At 42.7% G+C, this 25,271-nt stretch overlaps 1 protein-coding gene across 3 annotated transcripts in view; it reads left to right on the forward strand.

The window, feature by feature from the left end:
- Window positions 1–23,913, forward strand: part of LOC146175486 (glucose dehydrogenase [FAD, quinone]-like) — a 39,567-nt gene extending 15,654 nt beyond the window's left edge. For all 3 annotated transcript variants that reach the window (XM_084581869.1, XM_084581871.1, XM_084581870.1), the window contains 7 exons: window positions 3,366–3,493; window positions 6,744–6,911; window positions 11,422–11,566; window positions 14,114–14,271; window positions 16,448–16,625; window positions 22,001–22,217; window positions 23,758–23,913. In XM_084581869.1, coding sequence (XP_084437995.1) covers window positions 3,366–3,493; window positions 6,744–6,911; window positions 11,422–11,566; window positions 14,114–14,271; window positions 16,448–16,625; window positions 22,001–22,217; window positions 23,758–23,893 — 1,130 coding nt within the window. In that variant the 3' untranslated portion in view covers window positions 23,894–23,913. The remainder of the gene's footprint in view (window positions 1–3,365; window positions 3,494–6,743; window positions 6,912–11,421; window positions 11,567–14,113; window positions 14,272–16,447; window positions 16,626–22,000; window positions 22,218–23,757) is intronic.
- Window positions 23,914–25,271: the final 1,358 nt, after the last annotated feature.

A 25,271-nucleotide genomic window follows, 5' to 3' on the forward strand; every position in this document is an offset into this window, starting at 1 on the left:
TTTTCCCCCCTGAGTATTCGCTTTCAGCCTGTTGATGGTACTTGTGCAGGTCTTATACTTTATATGTTCTCTTGTCCACACATCCCTGCAGCTTTATCACTATATCCACGAACCAACTTAGCGATTAGATGATTAAGTAACTTGAACTACCAAAGTCGAATGCAATCGAACAAGGATTGAGGGGGAGTCTCAGTCGACTAGCCAACGTTTCGAAAAGTGCACTTGTGCTCATCTGGAGGAGAATGAACTAACAATTTTTAATTTTGATTCTAAGCTTTGTAGACATGCTAAAATTTGTAGACATGCATGAATAAACAATTTTTCTTCCTTTTATCCTCCTTTTACTATGCTACGAAAAGGAAGACAGTCCATTTCATATATGAATCTGTTCTTTCGGATTCAGTACTAGGCAATGAGGGTCGAAATATCAAACTTCAAAAAATGGGAATTTTAAAGCTTACTGAGTTAGCTTCCTGCTTCCCAGTTTCAGAAAACATGTCGCTTGTATTTCTAATACAATGCAGGCACAGTTTGTAAATTTGATAATGGCGAAGATGTTAACTTGGTTTTCACATGCACGCGCAGTGGAATTATATAATTATGCAGTCCGAAAAATTCCACTCAACGTGTATTTAAAACTGCATCTTTGGTTTTCGATATATGGAACTGCATTATCGACTTAAAGAAATTTTTAACGTGGGTTCAACTTCGGCATTCAAGGCGTTCAGTTTGGCAATATAATATCTCCCCTGAATTCCAAAGATCCAGAACTTGATGTAGTAGTGCCAGTTTTTTTTTATCGTTCAATTGATTACATTCACGGAAAAGTGTCTGTCTGGCCGTTCAACTGACCTGATTATCCACACGAACGTAACTTTCACAGCTGCTAAAAAAAGACACCTTCATCGTTTAGGTGAATTGCCTTCATGCCTTATGCCTTCATGCACTTAAAGACAACGTTTTGCAAATTTGAGACAAAAAAAAAAAAGCTGTGCTACTGCCACTTGGATAAGCAAAGTCAAAACATGTTGTTTAACGGCAGCGCTAAAAATGACAACGCCGGGTAATTCTCCACTGTTTCTTCATAGTAATTTATTGGCCTTTGCTAATCTGTAGCTCATGGTGAAGACATAGCAAGAAGGCCAAGATGAACAAGAGAGGACTTAATCGCTAACCTCCAACAGAATTTTGTTCGAAAAAAAAAAAAAAGCGGATATATACATGAAATGAAGTAGGGAAAAATAAAATATGCTACAGGTGGCTGTCAACACAAAAGCAGTTATTTCAAGTGGCTAAGGAAAAGATAACTCGTTTGTTTCTGAGAACAAACAGTAAAAATATAAAATTTGTGCAATATCATAGGGTAAACTTACTTTTCTGTACCCATGAAATCATGCAGGTTTGTAGGGCCACGATTCTACCGCAAAATCAAAATGTCGGCAAAGGGACGTGTCGAGAGGCAAATTGATTTCGCGAAGGGTACAGTTTAAAGAGTGTCATTGTCATGCTGCTTTGCTGCTGCTGTATGGCTGGGCAGAGCGCAGGATGTGTGAACGAGCTAATACAAATCGTGCAGACAAATGCCGTCAGGAGGTGAAACACTCGAATATATTGCCGTAATTGTTAGTCGGAAGCAGGTCACCACTTTGCTGGACATTTCGAGAAACCAGTAGTCATTGATAGCTAACCACCGCAGATGAAACAAAAGATATGGGAGGCATTGAAACTCTGATGTGCTGTGACTGTGTAAGCACACTATTAATAGCTATTCCGCAAAATGAGAAGCAGTAACTTTACTTTAACCATGTCAAATGACTTTGGATTTGTGTTGTTAGCAATATTTGCATTTTTTCCCTCCGCCATTATGTGGCTATTCATTTATAATGTGCTTCCGAATAAAATGTAGTTTGAAGTTAGCGCTTTTCTGTGTCTTCGGGTATCCGTGTTTCCTTGCGCGCTTTGTGATCGCTATACCTTATAGGCTTAAGCCTCCTTATACCTTATGCCGTCATGCACTTAAAGACAAGGTTTTGCAAATTCGAGGCAAAAAAACAAAAAAAAAACAAGAACTGTTTTACTGCCACTTGGATGAGCACAGTCAAAACATGTTGTGTAACTGCAGCACTAAAAATGACAACGCCGGGTAATTCTTCACTATTAATTTCTCCTAATAATGTGAATTCATTACCCATCTTTTTTAAATGCGAAATAAATGTCAGAAACATTATTGCATCAATATGTATCATTAGTAGGAATCAACATATATCGAATGTGATGTTGTCAATTCTCGAAATGAGAGCTTTTAGTAGTATGTACTAAGAGAGGCATAGTTATTATTGTATTAATTTGAAATTACTACAATTCTGGGTTTAAATCCGTACAAAGTGCGACCGATTGAGCTCTCACACCTGCCACCTGTAATCTCTGCACATAGCTGGACAGATTGCCCACTTGTTTCACCGTTTTCATGTTCGCGTTGCACATGTAAATAAAGCTATAAAGGTTCCTGCTTCCCTAGTTAAAGCCTTTCTTTTTATTGTGGGGAGACAGGGATTGAGGTTTATTTCATATCGATCAATAAAAAAATTTATTGCTTTAACTGGTTTTGAATTGTAAAAAGGTGGTGGGAAGAGTTTTTCATTTCGTGCCTGAGCAACTGTTCTTTACACTGTTCATAAATAGGATATATAATGGATGTTATGTCATCTATCTATTGGCAGTACCATGCATCTATCGTCGGTTCCCCGTTGCACGCTGGGCACCTGTTAGGGAAGCATGTTTGCCAGATGGTGTTCATATTTCGCGAAGCAAGGTTCATATTTCGCGGAGTGTTCATTTAGATGTCTCCATCTCCACGATACTCTATTTTGTTCAGTTTTTAACATGAGAAAGGGCGAAATGCTTTCTGTTGTTTTTGTAGCAGTGGAGTACGATAAACAATGAGCAGCCAATGGTGGCACTGTGTTCCTCCGCAGCGCCTACGTGCTTTTTGTATTCTCGCAATGAAGTGTACCCTCTATTATATATCAGTGGGGCCCAACTTTATTTATACCGCTGTTAATAACCTAGAAATGCTAACTTTAGACGCTAGTGTTCCAGACTTGGGTAAACAATAGTCAAATTAGTATAGAAGGCAAGAATCTAAATGCAGAGTAATTAGGCCTTAGGTGGTTATGGTTAATATGCACTGGCAAACATTTGTTCCCCAGGGTACGCACGGACTGCAAAACAAGCAAAGTTTTGCTCTCTTTGCTAAAACTGAGAGCCAGCAGTAAACCATTGAATGATTCAACGGATATGAACTATTATAGAAGTGGCTGTCTAAAAATGTCTAACATGGCTTATTCACAACGCGTGCCACGCAGGGTTCTCGGCAATGCAGTCCACCATTCTGAAAGGGCACCGCTACAGCTCTGCCAAAAGCTTTATCACACCGATTATCTCGAAGAGAAGCGCGAACCTCCATATTACACTACTCAGCCAAGCAATACAGGTGAGAAAGGATGGTGTCAACAAGAATTAGATTCTCAGAAAGCCGCAAAGCATTTCTTGGCTCATCACCGCAGTAACGAGAAGTGTTTTGTTTATTAGGGCATCCGTCTAAACACCCGCCATGCGGGATTTGCGTTTATACCATGAACACCCTTGATTTTACCTTGGTATAAAGAAGCAACGAAAAAATAAATCGTAGCGTGGCTTCCCGGCTTATACTTATCAGGAGAACATTAGACCGTAGCTCTTATATGCGTGTTTCATGATTCTTCGTCGTCGCCGATGCCGGCCACATGCCAGACGTGGCAGGTAGTGCGAAGCGCCATCCGCCACTGGTCGTAAGTGGTACAGTTTAGATACGATAATGCCCTCCCCCTACTTATTGCGTTTCCGAAAATCCTTCAATCTCGTGTAAGGGTTGGTGTTTCAGAGAGTCGACGTGAAAGCACTCGAAAGTGTCTTTCCTCAAATAAAACTGTCCTGGAGTTCTGCCTGCCAGTTTAGTAGGATAAATAATACGCTGTGTCACCGGTAGACATGACCTCATCAAAGTTGAATGAATCAACGGGCTCTTGGGGCGCCATCTGCTCTGCTGCTTTTGTGATGGCTGTCAAGGTCGTCGAAATTAATAACAAAGTGAAGACGAGAGTAGTGATGGGCAAATTCGTTTCTTTTGGGGAATTAAAACGCGGAAGCGCTGTGAAATATTTGGAAGAAGACCAGACTGCTTTGGAGATCGTGAGCAAAGTAAGGCGTTGCACTGGATGACCAAGTGCCAAACAGCATCTTTAAGCTGAGCTGAAAAAGGAGTTTCTCGATTTTTTTCCCATAAAACCTGCAACAAACGAAATGTCGGCTAATCCTCAGTGCATGTAAACTGGCGTGCCAAAACTGCTTCAGCTTCTCAAAGACGTTCCCAATTCGTCAGCAAGTGGCAAAAGAGAAGGAGCACAAATAGGAATCTAGTTGAGCTAGTTTCTCCGTACATCAAAACTGAAGAAAACTTGCAACGCTGAGGCGCGTGCCAACTAGGTCCTCAGAAAGTCAATGGAAGGCTGAAGATCATGACTTCTTAGCTTATGCAATTTCATGAGCGCTTACAGACATTTTCTGGACAATATCTTCAAACGAAGTTTTCTAGAGCTAAATTACCAGGAATACAGGAATACAGCTAAATTACTGTAGAATACAGCGCAGACTGTGGTGCTTTTGTTTTCCAATGAAGTGCACAATTTTCGGCGCCCGCAACCTACGCAGAAATTTGCGCGTATAAAAGCTGCAAGCGAAAGCACGCGAGATATAGTTTCCGGGCGCCAACTTTCAAAAGTTTTCGTTCAAAAGACGCAACACTGCTCCGATTCTATCTTAATTTAAGAGCGAAATATTAGAAACGCTGTCAGACGTACCGCAGAGCCGATGCTGTCACAGCCCGCACTAATTCTGATTGAATAAACAAGAGCGAGGAGCTCTTATTCAGTGGTCTGTATTTTTTTTTTGTTTCGACGAGCACTTAACATAAAGTGCCACGAAGTGTTAGGTTTACTACTATTGAGGCTGAATTGACCTTCATTAAGTAATGCAGCACTACAGTTCTATGTCAAAGAGCCCTTCCCTCTTGGACGTCCATGGCTCCAGACAGGGTCTCGTCACCTGTCGCTATTAGCTATTTCAATCCCCTGGTCTAAATCCGACTCATAAAGACATGCCGCCCATGTATGCCTGTAACGAAGACAGTGATTGAGGTGTTAATCGGCAATTTGTGGCGTTCGCCTACAACTCGCCTCGCCATGCTAGCGCTAGATACTCTCCATTGTTACCAGCTCTTACGTAGACGCCCATTGCTGTCCTTCGACACCTCACTAACCACCGCTGACGCCACCAGTACTTAGGCCTGTGTTGCCGTCGTCTGCGCTAATGACGGCCACGATGTTGTCCTGACAATCTCTGTGTCTCACATTACTACTAGAAATTCGGGTACATCGGTGGCCACCATGATGTACACTACGCTCCTGTATCTGTCTTGTTTCTAGCTCCCAAGTCGCCGAATGGGGTTGTGCAAAAAAAATTTACCTTGTTACACCAGCCCTCAGCGTTATTTGCGCACCGTGGTCGGCATCCTTACCAAATTAAATCTCCGTATTCGAAGTCCTCGACTGCAGCGCCATCCTCTCAAAATGTGCATGTGTTCCTGCGTTACTGCGTTAAGTTGTATCATTCACGCTCTAGTTCACCCACGCATACCTTACCGGGACTGTGTTTATGCAGAGGGTGATGTTATCACTGGTACGTGCTTGCAGTGTGCAGAAGACGGCGAGTATTGCAGAGAGCCTCACGGGGACGACGTCGTGAGTGCGCAGATATGAGCTGCCATCGACCCCAGTTTAGCTCGAGTCTATTTGTTTGAATTTTACCCAGTGGCAATATATATTCTGCATGCGCGCTACATTTCCGCACTAAAACATTTCTCTACACGCCGAGAGCGCAACACCCTGTATAACTTCACTCAGATGCTGGTGATGAAGCCACCGCTCATACGAAGAAACAAGAAGCTGTTAGCTATGAATTTTCGCATAATTCAAAAGAGCAAAATATTGAAGAGGGACGCCCCGGAAAACGCCGAGAACCGTATAAATTGTGCTTGAAATATACATACCGGTGTCTGGTACGGGACCTGCATAATACAGGGCCACTTTTCGGAACAGGCATTCTTATGCCAAAGCCACTCCAAACTTTCTTTGAAGCGTAGAAAGTAAACGTAGCATCCACCACACTCATGCAGCAATGATTCAAAGATCTACATTGAAGATAAATTAAGAAGATAAATTATATAATTATAAATTATGAAGATATACGTTATAAGTTTTAATTAATGGCATTGCTGCATTCCCGAATTTCACTGATGACACAGTAATCAACGAAGCGTGACTACTGCAGATCCATTTATTAGTAGCTAATGAGTACCAACTTTCTCTTACCCTTCTCACTCAAACTAAATTTCGTTCTTTACCTGTATGTTATATCGCGTTATCTGCAAAAAAAAAAAAAACAATAACAAACTGGTTATGTATATGAACGACCGTAAAAGAAACGTGATTGCAGAAAATACTTTCTCACCGCTGAATATATCTGTCAAGTCTTATTTTCCGCGTAAAAGTACGTGCTCTATGTATACTACTCTCAGCGCTCAAACGAAGCATTTAGAACTTCATATTCTTTGCAATTATCACCACAATATTTTCTTTCCTTGGCAGGTTTTGTTCGACAACAACCGGGCGATGGGCGTAAAGTTTATCAAAAACGGCGCCGGGAGAACTGTCCGGGCCAAGCGAGAGGTGATCCTCTCCGCGGGAGCCATCGGCAGCGCTCAACTTCTCCTCCTGTCTGGTGTCGGCCCCAAGGAAGACTTGGATAAGTTAGGCGTACGTTTTTTTTTGTTTTTTTTTTTTAACAGGTAGTTATGTGATTTATAGGTTGGTTTATGCTCTTTGTGGTTTAACGTCCCAAAGCGACTAAGGCTGTGAGAGACGCCGAAGTGGAGGGCTCCGGAACTTTCGACCGCCTGATTATCTTTAAATTGCACTCAAATCGCACAGCCACCGACAGCCTTGTTTTACACTTCTTCGAAAAGCGGCAGCCACGGTCGGGATTCGATCCCTCATGTTTAAGTTCAGCAACCGAGCGCCCTAACTACTGAGCTCCCACGGCGGGACGCAAAATAATGAAGTAAGAAAATTCACAGCGCTGGATTTATGCAAGGGAATAAAAAAACATCAGAAATTGTTGCCCGAGAGTGTCAGCTGCGGCAACGCCTCTTTTTGGATGGGCCGTCACTGCCACGAATGCAATGCAATTTTTGTTCACTAAAGAACAGAAAGAATTGTTTTTTCTTCTTCCAAACATCGCAATTTAGTCAGAGAGAATCCAGTGAATTGTTTCTTAGTGGAGCAAATCGCTGTTAAAGAAATCAAGGGGGTAAGTAAAGCTTCGCCCCAAGGTAAGCAGCCACCGCTGCCAGGATTCGATCCCGCGTCCTTGGGTCACAGCAGTCGAGCGCCCTAACCGCTGCACCAGCACGGCGGGGTCTGTGTGCGTGAGTCATTGAGTGCTCCTATAATGACTACACAAAATGCTTACTGGTTTTTGAAGTAATGGGTGAGTTAAATATTTTTAGTTGCACCAGCTCTTTCTAAATTCCCGTATTTAGACCATGTACCAAGCTACCAAGCTTTCCAGAGGAGGGATAGGTACTCCTTGTAAGCGCCCTCTTCTTCGAGTAGGTTCGAGCTACGGGGGAATTGTAAATTGCCTGTTTGGACATATTGAAAGCAAAATTAGTGGTCCAGAATGTTTTAGATGCAGCACGTGCTAGAGGTGTCATTTGCCGGACTGAAGGATAACGGAAACATTGGTTACCAGATAATATGATACAACTTTTGCTGAGCAGTTGGAGATAGGTTCGGTGGCTGTAATTCCGAGGACTTGGGGATTGCAAGACCGAGTATCCAGCTTGAAAACGAGAATTAAGTGCTATCTTTTGTGTAGAATATTAGCCCATGCCAGAGCTACAGAGTACCAAAGGATCCTTCGTGAACGAAAGAGAAAGATAGCTTCTGTACACAGCATATTTCGGTCCTGAGCACACACTCAGTGCAGCAGTACTTTCGGGGAAGCCTTCTTGCGCTATATTTGGAACTTATTATTTGGCTTCTGATTTCCTTAACATTTCATCCCGCACTTTGTTGTCGATTCTCGGTCTAGCTTTACATCTCCATCATTGCACGTTTCGCCGGCCTTGTTGCTTGCGTTGACCTTCTCTTAACATTCCCAGATGCAGAGGTACGCTTGGCTCCAGTTTAATAGCCGAGATTTCAAGGGCATCTTCCAAGCTGTTGCATTTCAAATCTCGTACTCTGTTCTTTCCTTGCGATTAACCATGCGGTCTATGCCCCACGTCATCTACACGTAGAAACTAATTTCTTTCCCTCGGCATCATCCGTAAAGCACAAAACCACGAGAGTTATTATCGACAGCATCTTTCATCTTGCTATTTCGCTTGCGACGTGACCACTCAGTGACCACCTGAGAATTTATTGCCATGAGATGCACCTGGGACTTCTCCAGCACTTACAAAACGAGCGCTTTCAGATAGTGCAACCACTATGTTTTTTTTTTTATGTTCAGTGGTTCCTCGTTATGTGTAGGCGACAAGGTCAAGCTCTTCCTCTTGCTAGCAATTATGTGCTGGCCTATTTTTAAGCCGAAAAATAAACGTAGCAGAGCAGGGCTTTCAGTAATTATTTTTCAGTGCTGCGAACAGCACCATGCTGTATGATCCACTGCGAGGTTGCGCCATAAGACTACCGTTAAGTTAGGAGTTCAACATTGCTCGCAAATAATATTAAACGATGAGGGAGCAGCTCGTGACGATTAATATCCTAGGGCCATAAGAGAGTGACCATCATGACATCTAGATAGATGCTGCCATATTCCGGTATAAGATTTTCGATTGTATTTAGGTATCTGCAATACAGGAAGAGATTTCATCTTCCTGAATAAATTTCTATATTGTAGGCCAGTGTTCTAAGGCACCACAATCTGGATTCATAGAGAGGGACCGCTGCCTCTTTATTTGCCACAGAACGACCACTTAATATGCTTTTTTGCATTTTCTATATAAATGCATAGTTTGCTTATTTTCTAGTCAATGGTTTCAGTTTTTACATTGTGCGTTTCTTAACGTCAACTGTTATTTCTTCTTTACCCTTCTGTCGTGTTTTCATACATATTATTCGGCTTGTTTTTGCATGGAGCTTTCGGACGGATGTGAAAAATTTCGGAAATTTCGTTGCCATTGATATAACAAGTTCCCTCACCATAAGCATCGCTACATCAGATATTTATTCACCACACGCGTGGAAGTATTCTTTTTTTTTTTATTAAAGACTTCTTTTTAAAACGGCAGTCCAGGTTCCACGCTTTATCTGGGCGTTCGAAAGCGTGGCGCTGGCATAGAGGCATTTTCTTCCGCCCCTTTATAAAACGTTATTTGATTAATGACGAGTAGGTAGACATTCATTGACCTAGTCCCGTGACAGACAAAGCTGTCTAGATTACTGATATTCAGAATATCAAGGACACCAGGAGGCAGTGGCGTTCCTGTCGCTAAAAAGATGGCTTCCATTTAAATACTCAAATAAAGCTTACTAATGCGAGTACATTTCTTGCCCCAAGAGTGCCGTGTGCAGGACATATATCGATAGAGCATGTCACCTCGGCGTCTCCTCACTAGCTGTCAATCAGTAATAAGGACAATAATCGCGTGCATGCCGGGAATCAATCCACCATTCTTTCGTGGCCCCGTCGAGTACTGACTTTAAATTTTTTTTATTGCTGCTTAGACAACGGCACAAATACAAATCAACATGTACAATGCACTATCACAAAAAGAATACAAGGTTATATTAAAATTTCCTCGAGCATGCGAGCTCATCAAGAATACTCACCGACCCGGGGCTTCACTTTCGGCCTAATATATATCTCTACTTGCGAAACAATTTCAATGAAATTATCATGCGCTGACAGCGCATTAAATCTGCATGACTACCAGGCATCATCGTCTTCCAGGAACTGTGAAGGTACAGGCCCATAGATATACATCACAAGGTATACCTTCATCACTTTAAAATGTCGAATTCTTTATGGAGTTATGGGACGTTCTTTTTTTTAGAGTGCGCTGCGGAATATCCCAATGAAAGATGCATGGTCTCACAACAATCAATGAAAGTATGTAAAACTGTTTTGTGGTTTTTTACGCAATGACTTCACACTCCAAGACGACTTCCTGAGAACATCTCCGTAATTCTTGTGTAGCGCAAGGATGGTGAAGGGCGTAAAATAATTAAAAATAAAGGTAAAATAAAGGTTCTAATAAAAGAAAAATACAAAAATAAAAATAAAAATGTCGACGCACCTAGCGTCACAACAGCAACAGCGGCGCTCCGGCTTTGCATGCCTCCAGTGCAGGTTCTTATTTTTTTTATCTCTTACATGCCACTATCGCTATGCATTTTTTCGCACTGGGGTAAAGCGCCCGTGTGCTGTGGGATGTCAGCGTGCATTAAAGAACCCCAGGCGGTCGGCATTTCTGGAGTCTTACACAGCAACGTCCTTGAATCGCATTGGGATGTCGAACCCCCGACACGATAAGCTATAAACCTTATTTTGCAAACCTTTGCACCTTTGCAGAAATCATGCAACATGCAACTTCTGGCACCTTTCGTGGGAAAACATTTATACACAAAATAACCGTATCCCAACCAAAGAGAAAGAAAGTGAAGAAAATACTTTTTGCTTCCTTTTTTTGCGCACGCAAAATTGAAAGAAAAAAAGAGGCATTAGCGCTCGTGCACATAGTCTCAACGAAATAATCACACTCTGAACTTGTACAGGACACATTTTTTAAACTAGAGAGATCGGCATAAATTTATACGGTTAGAGTTTTTTTTTTTTATATACTGCTTAACATGAGCTTCTTTAGTGGCTCCTGTAATGAATACTAGAGATTTTCATGTTACTATATACTGAAAGTAATCCTACTGCATCTTAGAAAGAACCCTACGATGTGTACGACGTGGTGGCCTTTGTTTTTTATTCGTTTCCAGTGCTTGCCGACAAAAATTCTTTTCTTTTCTCTTCAATACCTAATGTAAGAATGTTGCGGTCAAAGGTTCTAACAAGCAGCATCAAACACAGAGAATTAAAATTTTTCTTTCATTTCATTTTATAACAAAGAGCTGTTATCCAAGAGGGCATCGTAAAATATCCTTGCGTGTTGGGGCCGTTTTTTCGCGTCACGTTAAAGCTTGAACTTCGGCTGGCTAATTTGCATGTTATGACGTACGTCTCGTTCTGTTGCTAAACTCTGGTCAGATTCCGATTGTGGCGGATCTTCCAGTCGGCAACAACCTTCAAGACCACCTGATAAATCTTGGAATGGCCGCGACGACAACCAGCAACGTTGAAATCTGGCCTCAAAGCATCACTGCTGCTGCTCAATACGCCTTCCTCAAGTCCGGTGGGTAGGCAGACAGAGCGTGGTTGATAGTTGATGAAGGGATAGAAAAAGAAAGAAGGAAAAGAGAGTGCTAAGGCAATAGGAGTCAGTGGGCGTAAAATGCGGTGGGCGATCACAGTGTGCCATGCAGGCTAGATACTCTCAAGTAATAGCTGGCAGGTCTTCAGCGCAGAAAATCCCCCAAATGCTGTCTGACAATCTCCATCTCTACTGTAGGCGTCGGTTAAGACTGCTCAGTGGGCGCCGTAATCTCATAAGCCGGATTATGAACCATACCAATTGAAAACGGAACAATTAGGGGTTTGTGAAGGCAACATCAAGCCACAGACGACACAGTGAAGTTCCTACACATCATAGTAGGCCAGCTTAATTAATTTGGAGCTTGACATCGAAGGCCAGATATTGTAGGTTGAATAAAAAACTGGAAGGAATTCTAAGCGGCAATCGCATTCACCGCGAAAGCATGAAACATTGAGAGGCGCGTCAAAGTACGTGGCAGCTGCGATGTCGAGCCCAATGACACTTTTTTGAAAACAATATCTATGTTTGTAGTCAAGGGAGCCAAATGAATTACTCTTTGTAAAACGACGGCTCTGCCCAGAACACGCTACGTACGTCGCAGTAAGAACATTCAGAGCACATAAAGCTGCATTCTTATTGATGGCTCATGATGTGGTATTATTTGCCTAAACTGTATGCTTTACTTTGCCTAGTCTTCACTTCTAAAGCTTCGTCGCCTTCTGTCTTTTCTACGGAAAATTTGCTCAATCCTTAGATAGGATATGCTATACGTAAACGCCTACAAATGGTCTAATGAATACAAAAGAGCAGATGAGAAACAAGGTACGAAATAGTGTTCTACGATCGGCGTCTGGGCTCTGGCGTATGCTCACTGTCGGATTAAGTAATGTGTTTTTGTAGCAGGGGTCAGGTGCTGAAGATGGGTCTGCCGCTTCGAAAAGAGAATTTTGGCCAAGCAGGTACAGATTCGTGGCACCTTGCGCAAGTCAAACGAGATGTACGTGCAGTCCTGGTGTAAATGATCTCGCTATGTATTTTAGTGTTAGTATTATCAGTTTGTCTACTTAGGACAGGTAGTAACCGCAGATCCGGGCCATGAAAAGGAAATAACAAGAAAAAAAGATTGGGATGGAGCGCATTTGGCAAGCACTCGCAGATTATGACTAGCAGCTTACCGGTATCGCTCAAGAGGAAAGTATACAGCAGTTGCATCCTACCTGTACTCAGCTATAAGGCTGAAACGTGGAGGCTAACCAAGAGGGTTCTACTTAGGTTGAGGACAACTCAGAGGGCTATGGAACAAAAAATGGTAGGGGTAACATTAAGCGACAATTTAAAGTGGTGTAATTTTTTATTGCACATTACAAGGTGTGTTCATGTATTTATGTAATTAATTATTTTATCTTCGTGGTACTGAGTACATTAACTTACTAATAGCCGAAACGTGTGCACTTCAATATATTATGTCCCGATAATGACGTAACAAAGGTGGTATCTATAATTATTCAGAAAATTGCTTGGTAGCTAAACATCAATCCAATATAATTTCAATATCTATGCTAATTGTGGGTTAATTTCAAGCATAAGCAAGAAAATTACCGTTTTTATTTCACCCGCCTAAAACAAAGTTGTTGTGAATAATATTTCGCGAACACGGAAAGAAGCACAATAGAATGAAATCTTTTAGAAGGCTAAGGAGAGTTGCCGCCCTATAAATGAGGCATGCCTTTAATAACACCGCACACGCTCTTTTCGCGCAACCACGTCTCGTCCCATCTACTGCGATGCACGGAGATTTTAATTCCCAATTTTGAAAACTCCGAATGTTGGAGGCCATGGTTTTACTTCGCACCGGTCCCGTGTGTTTGTTTTTAGTTCCTCCTTGTAACTGATCTATCTGCATATGTTTAATTTACTATTCCACTTGGAGGAACTTTCCACAATATTGGCGTGTTTGTGGCTGTTGGCTACCATTCTCCAGTTTTTATAATTGCGTTGGATGGGGTTTAATTAAAGAGCAGTGTTTTCCCTTGAACGGCTATCAGCTCCGTTCTTGTCTGATGTAGAAATAAATATAAAGCCTTCACCATCGTATCCCTTACTCCAACACCCAATGCTGCTAAAAGAAGTTCACCCTGATCTTCGAGCGGCGTCTGCAGCGGCAGGTGTGAGATTATCTCACCACCAGCCTCATGGCCTCTTTACTCACTGGCTCTGTGCCACAATATCCAATGATCACCTTCAGCTGAAATCCATAACATCTGCTTAACAGGAGGGTGGTTATTCTGTCTTCGTATTACATTCTCCGCCAATGACGTTTTCTTCATTTTGGTTTTGATTGTGATATTGATAACATACGTTTGGTCCCTGAGCCATTTTCTTTTTTTCTCTATGCCTAAACGTTATCCCTTCATTTTCGTTTCAAGACCTCACTTCCTTTTGTGAAGAGTATCATTACATATCCATCACTGAAAAAAAGAAAAGCGCGGGACCCTTCGCTCAGAGCATTTTATTCTTCTTTCGCAGGTCCTTTCTCTCTACCCGCCGGCATCGAGACCACTGCATTCACGAATACATCATTCGCTTCACGCGATCACCCGGACGTGCAAATATACGTTCTCAGCATCTCAGGCGCAAGCGTCGAGGGAGAGCGTTTCATGCTAGACGTGGGCGTGCGCAAGGACGTGAGTAATTGTAATCAAAATTTTCCTTGTGTGCGAGCATTTAGACGGTAGCATATGAAGAGAGAGAGAGAGCGCGACGGCTTGGCTTCGTATGAAGTATCGACGCTCACAACTGAGCAAGCTTGCATATTACAGGTACTTCGCACTTTACTCAGAGCAGTCTTTTTCACTTTTCCAGAGTAGTCTTTTTCACTGACGAACAGAAACTTCGTCATGTCAACAAATTGAATAAAGGCAAATATATTCATCTTTATTGTCCCATATTTCAGTAACAAAACAGTTTTTGAAGAAGCGGAGAGAGGAAAATGCCTATAACAAAATGAACGCTCCATGCCTTTTTTTCTACCGATTACGTGCAGTATATGCTAGTAGGTATAGATCGTCTAATTTCCTCTTCCGTTCCCACTTTGCTGTGATAACCAGGACCTTAAAATTAGAGAGCTTTATGCCTCCTTACAGAGTATGCAATAAACATTAAACTTAACCACACAGCACCCACTACAGGACAACTGATTTGATTTTATTGCTGTGCCCGTTAGCTTTCAACCGGTTTTTATTCAAGCGAGCTCTACAATGCGGCCGTAAATTTTTTTCTCCACAAATAAGCAGGCTGATGGGGACGCGCTGGAGGAAATTCGTGCGATATGACATGTTGTTTGATTACGATAAAGCATTGACGACTCTCGTCATGAACAGGACTGTACTGGGCGCACAACATGCTCTTTCTCAAGCCACGAGCTGTTCTTTCCTCCTTTGTGAAGCCGCAGAAAGGTCTGAGCATGGAGTCAAGTCTAAGTATGCAGTCAAGCCACAGTGTAAAGAAGAAAAATGTTCATCTTTGTGGAGGCTCGAAGCATGCCTGAAACTTCCTGTCCGCCCAGCATTTCAGTCACAAGAACTGGCCTAGTTTTCCCAAGCTTCTCTGCTTTTGGAAATATAAATAAACACAGATACATCCTAGCCTTCGAAGCCGTAATTTAGCCATGAGACAAAGCATGAGTTTGTGTTTTACTCTACGTAGCAAAGACTCGCAGCGAATGAAATCGATGTGGTCTAAGTGCATATAAAGAAAACAAAATTCCCTTGAAGCCAAGGACAACTAGGACAAATTATATGTTTTCTTCATACGTGGCGTTGAATGATGCGAACTAAATAGTGCAGTTATGTTATGCGTGGAAACAGTCGAATAGGAATAAAATATACAGGCACAATAACATTCTAAGAGCGCTTTTGATTTTTATATTCTGCTCATGGTGAGCGCTCGTAACGTCAGTATGACGCTGAGCATATTGAATGGAGCTAGAGTGAGTTCTTCTTGCATTTATAATAAGACATTACCGACAGGCTTAAATGTGATATTAAGCTCGGAGTTGCCTCTGCATGAGAATAACGCGATCGCCGTCTTGTTTCGCTTGTAAAAGCGTTCACATATTTGTGTAGTAATACATACTTAACCATGTGCATCTAAAGAAGCGAAAAGCACAATAGTTATATATGAATTACATTTCAATAAATCTCTCCTTGATTCTTCTTTCAGTGTGTTTTTGACTTATGGGAATAAATAGTTTCAATGGGCACAAAATGGGCTAGCTAGTGACGGCATCAACACAGTAAACTGTGGGAATCAACGGGTATAGTTAAAGCGTTTTTCGACTAAATATGGGCGATAAAATAATGGACCTTTTCATTCAGAAAATGGTTACTATGTATAAAAATGCGAGCAATCTTGCTGGCCTGAAAAACGTAGCTTTATGCACAGTTCTTGTTAAATATGATGCTTATGTGACCATACAGTAGTATTATTTCTACGCAGAAAGTAACTACCACATGACTGTAACTTTGACGTGACAAATAAAAAAAAATACAGCTTGAAGGTCAGGACTAAAACATTTTTCGTGTGTGTGCTCAATACTTATATCGTAAAGAGTTTATGTCAGCATGGTCTAATGCAGTAATAAAGTATTGCTATTTTAGTAAATGCCGCGATCAACTTCAGCTAGCATGGGGGAAGGTTTCAAAACCGCAAAATATAAAAGGGTGATGTTTTTCGTCTATTTTCACAAATAGACATGAAATAATTTCCTATACTTTCTTGACTGTCAGAACGTACCCTAATGTGAATGACATAGGTTATCACTATGTGCTCTTCCCATCTTCTTTTTCATGCGCCACACAGATCTACGACGCTTATTACCGACCAAAACGTGGCAGCAATGCATTCCACTTAGCTGTGGCTCTGAATAGACTGAAGAGTAGAGGGTTCGTCAAGCTTCGTAGTAAGGACTACTCTGTTCCACCGATAATAGAACCGAAATACTTCACGCACCCGGACGACATAAGGATGGCTACTGAAGGTACACATGTTCTTCTATACTCTGCAAGGACTTAAATTGTTGTGCAGGCTTACAGCAGGTTCACATACTCCGCACTTTGTAAGCAGAGCTGAATAAGCTGGAATTGTTTTTCTACTACAAAAGTTACGTAGGGGACCAGAGGAAAACAAAAACTGTTCAGCCAGTTCCACAATTCTGCCTCAGGAAGCTCTTGTGTTTATTTATAGGCTCATTTTGGGGTGAAATTATTAACTGATTGATTGCATTACGACCAGTTTTATAATGTTTGCAAATCCCTAACTATACGACTTCTTTTGTTCCAATTGTCGCAGTGTGCCATTTAGCCGCACAAACCATTCGTCTCTAGTATACTGCATATGATCAATGTATATAACTATTTTAAGAACCGATTTCGACTACCAGATACACGGTAAATTCACATACATTGTTTAACTTGTAAAAACAACCACTCGAAGCCTAACTCAAAGCTTAATAGCAACCAAATATACGAAACTTTACAAATTATTTCGATGTTATTTTATTGCTCTCCTGCATTTTATTTCATATTCAAGGTGAGGCTGGATTTGAACGGAAGACAAGCGTAGCAGTGGTCTGCAGAAAGGTAGATAGGTGGAGTAGGCGGACCAGATTAGGAAGTCTGCGGAGATTGTGTGGTTGCAGCTGTTACAGGACAAAGCTAATTGTAGAGGTGTGGGAGGGACCTTTGCCTTGCAGTGGGTGTAGTCATGATGGGGAAAATGTTGATTCCATGCATACCGAGAGCTAGTACTAAAAAAATAGTTATTTTGATTTCCTTATCACTGTTTGCCAATGAATTGGAGTGCACTCTTCAGCGGTCCTTGCAAATAATGGGCTTGTAAGTCACCACTTGCTGCATGATAACATGCATGTTTAATTTCATCCGTAGTACTTACGAGCGGGCTAGTTGGCTATACGACTCCGACGACCTCTGGCGCTGCATGGTTATACACAAACACAACACACACAAGATAATTAAACCAATATGTTCACACAGATGATGCGCTCGATACCAACTGCCTGTTTTTGTGGTACGAAGAAGAATGCATCACGAAAACATATGGTTGCAATAAGAAGAAGAAGTAAGCTAAAGATTCAGAAAAAATGCGAAGAAATTCAGAATGAAACAATTAAATGCAAATAAAACTAAAGTAATGACAAATTACGTCGAACTTCTTGTCACATTCTCCGAACGGAGAAGTATCACCTCCTTGCTGTTGAGCGCCACCGACGAAACACTCACGCATTCCCCTTCTTCCCCCGTAATCATCTTGAATGCTTCAATAATCTGTCTTTTAAAACTGTCTTTTGCGCCTGCCAGCACCTTGGTTTCGGTGAACCTTGGTACACAATGTGTGTCCCTCAAGTCCTGTTGATCGTCTTCCGTTTTACAACGAGAGCAATGGGTCGCCAGGTTTCCTGGAACAGCCAATGAGGCACACGAATTTCTGTGTTCCCTTAGCCTTTCATTGATGCATCGGCCTGTTTGCCTCACATAGGCCTTCTCACATGTCAGGGGGATCTTGTACACGCCACCTGTGCGGCATTTGACAATGCAATGCGTTCCCTGTGCAGTACTCCGTATCCTTCCTTAGTCTCGCTCTTTTCATTCACCTTCCTGCACATACTCTTTAACAGTGTTCGGTGCAGACAGCACGACCCTAATTTCAAATCTGCTGGCTATCTTCTTAAGACTGTGTGATATGCCGTGTACGTAGGGCAGGACAACAACCTATCTTCTCTTTTCACTCTTTTTACGTTCTATTGTTCGGGGTCGCATATTCTTCAAACAGCTTCCAGCCGCAGATATGTGCATGCTCCTCGGATATCCGCTTCGTTTCAATCTCTCAATCTGTATGTTGACACTGTCGCCCATCAAGTGCGGGCAGGATTTGATCAGCGCCTGCCCGCACTTGATGGGCAACAGTGTCAATCTTACCTACCTTATCGACTCAAGACCTCTTTCTCCTCTTTTCGTTTCCGCTGTAGAGACAATGGATAAATAGATACGCTCATTCTTCACGAGAATGTATAAATATTTCTGCTGCTTAATTAATAATTCATTTTCATCAGACATAAGTTGTGACATCGCACCTTTTAGAGCACCGCTTTGAGGCGACCATCCCTGGCCTGAGCTGTGTCACCGTCGGCGTTGGCATTGGCGTGATCGGTAGGCAGCTGTAGGGTAGCACATGATGCTACCCTGTCACCGTTGGCATGGCCAACATGGAGAGCAAGGCTCTGTTCGGCCTTCCACAACCTGCCATAGGCATCTGGAATGCAGACATCTGCTACAGTGCGGTGGATGGTAGCGTTGAGATTATGAGAAATCGTTAACGCTATTGCGGCCTATAGTTAAATTCCAAGCTTAAGGGGAGCAGGCTAAGCGCCATTGGTCGCTTGCCACCTGCCAAGCTCAGCGCATGTCACTTCGCGGAATTCGGAAGAGGGAGGTTGAGATGGAGTAGAGAGAGTGTGTGTGTGTGAGAGAGTCAGTGATGTGTCCTAGTGGATGGGGGGTAGCGCATTACACAGGCCTTAATAAGAGCCTCGAGACTGGCCCGGGATCCGGGCATGGGCCCGTGGCTTCTAGCCCGTGCATGGCAAGCGCTCGCTAGGTAGGCGCTCTACTAAGCATGGCCCGGCCCATAAAACTCCTTATGAAGCCCCTCACTCAAAGGCTCGAGCACGGCCCGGGCCTGTTTTCGCAATAACGCCTGTTATACATTGGTCGCAGGGAACGAATAGACTCATACTACACAAACTAAAAAAAACTGGCCACAAAGAACCCTAAATCAACGTAATAGTTTAAGAAAATGGTTTTTAGTGTAAAAGAACTACGTTGCAAAATAAATTTAAAAACCACCAGTTATGTCGGAAGCCTCCAACTTCGACCTTCTCAGAAAAAAGAAAAACGATTTGTTGGAGTGGATTCCGGCCCATGGATTTCTTGAGGGAAGCAAGTAGAAACCTCATAGCCATCGCGGCTCCTAATCACCTAGCTTTTTCATCAGACTTTAGGGGATGCTTTGAGATGGACATACTCTCCAACGTGTGAGCTGTGCGGCTGTGGCAAAACGATTGGACGCATACTTTGTTAAGGCCCTCGGTTTGAGCGAGAGCGTGCCTTCTTGGCTGCTACACTCCGCCACTCGGAGCCTCGCCTCTTACAAACATTCTGGGGCCTTGGGCAGAACCTTCACAACAAAGGAAAGCGGTGAAGGCGCTCCTGCTGTTCTTAAATGACTCGCTATTGAGTTTCCGACTATACACTTTAAGTGTGTGCTTTCTCTCCCTTTATCAGAGTGGTCTATCGACACATGAAAAACCCATTTCGTTGCCCCTTTGTCTTTTCTTTTTCTTTCTTTCCTTTCCTCCTTCCTCACTTGTAGGGTAGTCTATCACGAATCACCTGGTGAGCCTTCCTGACTTTCCAATCTTCTATTTCTCTCTCTTCCGCGCTCGCGCTTTGCATGGTATGTCGTCGTTTTTATTTACTTCTATCCAGCGCAATGGGTCCAAAGACACTGCTATCGCACTGCCCTCTTTAAAATGCGCTTCACTTCATAGTGCGCACCGCGCGACCACTAAGGTTCGATGATTTCACTGAACTTCTCCTGAAGCCTGATTTTGAGACAGTTATATACACCCCAAAGTGAAATTAAATTTGACGAGCTTGAACAAATACTTCGCATTTCACCAAATTAGCTAAATTGGCTACAGTCTTTAAGAACTCAAACGGAAAGGATAATGAGGCGTATTCGCCCGGTGAGTGCTTTGAACAATGATGTTTCATATACGCAGAGGTAACATAAAGAAACGTGGAGGTTCCAACAGCCAAGTGAAGTGTTGTATACACGCATAATAAACTGTGTGTCCTTTCAAAATTCTTAGTGATAATTAACTCTCCGCGAAGTTTAAACATCAAAGCATCCTATCATTCTGTTCAATGACATTTTGTAACGAACAGGGATTCGTGTTTTGAGTTCATGGCCAAACTTCTCGCCGTTCATAGGGACGAAAAAGAAAAAATGCTTGCGTACATCGCAAGGCGACTCAGGCTAAGCGGAACACTGTAGTTGTGGGCTTAGGACCATTTCCGTCACATGGTGTTTTTTCAACGTGCATTGACACCCCACACTGACGGGTATCAAGCTTGCCGCCTCAATAGAAACGTGGTCGCTGCGGTAAGGATCAAACCGCAGGCTCACCGTTTCAGTAGTCGAGCTTCTTAACATCTGTGTCACCGGGACGGGGTAATAAGACAATAAATAATCAGGAATATTTAAAAATTTTCTCAACTTCTAAGCTCAGTTTGTGTCATCCATGTCGCTACAATAACGCCTCGCGTTAATTTACTCTTTAATAATAAATCAGAATCCCGTCATAGCCCTCTGTGTAAGGGTCGAACAGCGACCCGGGGCGGCAGATTTAAACTCGAGCTCGACTCAGGCCCACAAATATAAAAGTGTGAACCCGGCCCAGGCCCGGCGAAATAACTAAACGCAGTTTTTTTATAAACACAGTGCATTATGACCAAAAACCGCTCTTTAAAAACACGGTCTCAAAACTGGATTCATGTACTAGGTTTTCTGGAAGGTGACCACGCTTCTTTGAATCTTGTGGAAAGCACGCAGTTCCGACAGGTAGCAGGCGCAGATTTCAGATTCATTCCACTGCTCCGCGAAATGAAACAACATAGCGTTATTTGCAGAGAGCTACGGTGACACGCTGTGCAGATCGCGCTAAGAATAAGTGTTTCAGTGAACCATATCTATGTCTTGTAAATATTGTGCACTCTGAAAACAAACATGTTAGAATACCGTATCGTTATCTCTGTATGAAAGCATGGTGGATTTTATTCTAAATATTATCTGTACGTTGCGATGGAAGAAACATTAAAGGCCAGCATAGAAACGATGGGGACGAACCTGCATGGCACTTGCGTGATCTATACGTGGTTGTACTTGTAAGAACAAAGAAGTTGCATATCTTTAATTTCACGTCTCAGTATGGGTAAGTAAAATGTTGGAACGGGCAACGCCTCAGAGCACCCGCAGCCACTAAGTGGATGCCACGCTGATGAATTGGAAGCCTACAATTAATGTCACTTTGCCCATCAGTAAGCAACGAGAGGGAAGTGATTTTCAGTGAACAAGGAATTTCGTGTCTCTTCTAGTTTTCTCATTGAGCTTACTTAAATATAGTCAAGCGAACGGTCGCGACTTAGGAATTGGCGGATGAGTAATAAAGAGCAGAAAAATGGAAGCAATATATTGGAGCGATGAACGTGTCAATATGACCTTTCTACAAAGGATCGAGGCAATAACGTTCGCATTAACAAAACTCTTTCGCAGCCTTGTCTCAGGGCCTCCGCATCCTGAAGACTAAGGCCTTCTCTGCTTTGGGCACCCAACCATGGAACGTGCATCTGCCGCCTTGTAGAAGACATGCCATTTGGAGCACTGAGTACATGCAGTGTATGGCCAGGCACCTGTCTCCGACGGGTTGGCACCCATGCTGCACTAACCCAATGGGGGCGGGTCCCAAAGCTGTCTTGGACTCCAGACTGAGGTGAGACCTTGAAGTATGCAAAAAATCACGCCAAAACGTGGCACACGTTTCTTGCATTTACTTCCGCTCTAGACTAGCTGAAAAGCGAGGGCAAAGCGAGGGCGTTTGCAGCCAAACGTGCACGAAAAAATTTACTCAAGTGCCAAATATTCCGAGGGTGCACGTAACCTACCACGGGCTGATAATGTGTACACATGAGAAATTTTGGAAATGGTCCAACAAACTTTGAACTCTCAGTTGGCAATAGTAAACTTAGGTTGGAAAGAAATTTCGGTCTAATTCGGACGAAGTCGAATTTGTGGGGTCCAGGGGTGACGTTTTTGGTGTGGCCCATATATACTTGGAGGTAAAACGTTTTCTGCCCGTGGTCAAATAGATTGTGTAGTGAAATATCTTCGACATTTTGCGGGGGGGGGGAGGGGGGGGGGGGCAGTTGGTGCATGTTCACTTCAACGGATGTAGCGCCGAATTAGGCAGCACATAGAAAGATAGACAGGAGTTGTCTAACTTTCCGTGCGGCTATCTTGTTCTGTCCTAGGAACTTGTACCGACGCAAATCTGAAGAAAATAAAACTCTTAAGGAGCAGGGATAAGATATCCCGGGAACTGTGTGAGGCCTGCTATATTCATGAAAAAGGTTGTGATTGTGAAATGTTATTTTTAGATAAAACGCGGTTAGACACGTGCGTGGTTATGTTCTGTGCTCTGATCAGATTGGTTAACACTTGCGCGCATGCTTTGGTTCCTCCTCTGCATCTCGATTCCTTTGCGTTATATTCTCTTCAATCCACTGTGAATAAACCATTGCAATTCGCGCCTCTCCTGTCTATCTTTCTGCGTGCTGTCTGTTTTGATTTTACATCGCTTCAAGTTTGCACCCCAGTTTTATTCAAATTTGGACGTGGTATTTCGGGCGTAAAGATAGCAAAGGTATTTGTGGTCGGACGGAGACGTTTTGAAGAAAAGTGCTCTATATGCTTTTAAGTGGAATTAGACTCATTACTCACACATTAATATGCGAAGCACTGGGACAGTGGCTGAGCTGCACGACGATTGAGCCCGAAATCTCGGGATAAGAACTTCACCTTGGTCCAAAAGTTAACTGCATTTTGCATCAAACGATATGGCAATCATTTTTATGCTCGTATTTAAATACACGAATGTAGAAGGCAACGAAAGATACTTTATTGTAATTTGTTGGTCCCTTTTAAAGTGACCACTTTCGCAAACGTTCCCTTTAATATAATATAGAATCTGATCTGAAGCTCCGAACGCTGAGAGAAATTGTAACTCCCCTCTAGGTAGAACGAGAGAAAGAAGTTGGCTTACACGGTATGAAGGAGCCCTGAACAAGGTTAAAGGGAGGAAGCCTGAGTTCACAGGTCGAGCCAATGTTTCGACAAGTGTACTTGTATTCGCTTTCTCTAGCTACACGAGATAACTTTCATTTACATGCCATGTCTTTGGGCTAATCCATTGTCGGTCCAGAAGTACAAGGCAGGAGTCAATCCATGGCCATGTTTGATTCAACTTGTTCCAGGGTACGAGGAAACATCAGTGCACTTCGCGTCGTGGACGCCTCGATTATGCCCGACATCACTTCTGGCAACCTGAACGCACCGACATTCATGATCGCAGAGAAGGGAGCCGCTATGATCTTGGAGGACAACAAATAAAGATGACTCATTACACTGGCTTTTCCGAATTCATATGTCTTACTCTCATTACAGTTCATTTTGACATGAGCACTCTGCCGCTGCGGCTCAGTGATAAGGGCGCATAATTTTGAACATGAGGACGTGGGTTCTATCTCCGCTCCCCTTTTGAACACTGGATTCTAAAAGCTATCAAAGACAGTATGCATTCCTGCCTTTGACGATACAGGGACATTAAGAAGCCATTTTTATGTTTTTGTAGCGCAGCAGTAAAATATTTCTTCAACAATAAGCATTGTAAAGAAAATTTACGGCTCTAATAAGCCAACCTACCAACGTTATTTATGACCTGCATTGATATAGTAAGGGAACTAAGCAATGGGCGTTTTTCGGTATGAATAACGAACGAAGAAAATGCCCCTGTTTTGTGGGAAACGAGTCCCAAGCATATACTCTTCCTCGAAAGCATGCAAGAAAATGGCATTTTTGCATGTAGGGTCTCTTGCATAGTCTTTCATTCTTTAAAATGTGGAAGTAGAAAGGACACCGAATGAGAGGAAAGAACTCATTAAAAACATAATTGTTGTAGTACAGTTTTAATACTGCTTGCAAGAAAGAAAGTAAAAAAGTAAAAACAAAACAAAAGCACCCCATACGATTCAGCGAGACATTCATGGTGTGTGTTTTGACAATTTGTATTTTATGACTCAGAGCACAAGGTTGCCGTTCTTTCGCAGACCCAGGAGCGCCCAATAAAAATGTTGCCCGTAATTCATCCTCTTTTCACACCTTCTTGGTTAAAAGACGAAAATTAAGAGAACTGCACGTTCCTATGTCGCCACATGTACAGCAGTCAGAATGTACCGGAGAGAGTTTGTCAGCGCAATTTACGACAGAAACTTCTTTTTAGGAAATGGAAACTATAACTCTACTCTGTCGAACTGTTTTATCAGGCTTTTCGAATAGTTGTCGGGAACAACAGGGAATAGAAATCAGTGGGGGGGGGGGGGGGGGGGGGGGGAGGGGGGTGTTATGCATTGCTTGAACATAGTGATAAAGCGAAAACTGTGAATGTTGCAGCGATAGCCTCTGATAACCGCCTTTTCAATCAGAGTTTTGTTGTTGCGACTGAAGGAAGAAGGAAAAGAAAATGCACGGGTGTTCTACTGACTCTGTAGCTAAGCCACCTCCGCTCCCTTACGCAGACAGAAGAGAAGATAGACAAAAAAAGAAAAAGAAGAGGGGACAAAGACGCGCGTCCCAACTGCCGTCGTCTACCACCGAAACGGTAGCGACTGCAAATCTGCAATCAGAGTTTTTTCATTTTATTTTTTTAAGTTAGGTTTTGGGGAAAGGAAGTTGCTTCATAATTTTGGGTGGAAATCGCGGAATGATGGAC

The sequence above is a fragment of the Amblyomma maculatum genome, chromosome 10 (genome assembly GCF_055883805.1).
Source record: "Amblyomma maculatum isolate TAMU_Amacu chromosome 10, ASM5588380v1, whole genome shotgun sequence".
NCBI classification, from domain to species: domain Eukaryota; kingdom Metazoa; phylum Arthropoda; class Arachnida; order Ixodida; family Ixodidae; genus Amblyomma; species Amblyomma maculatum.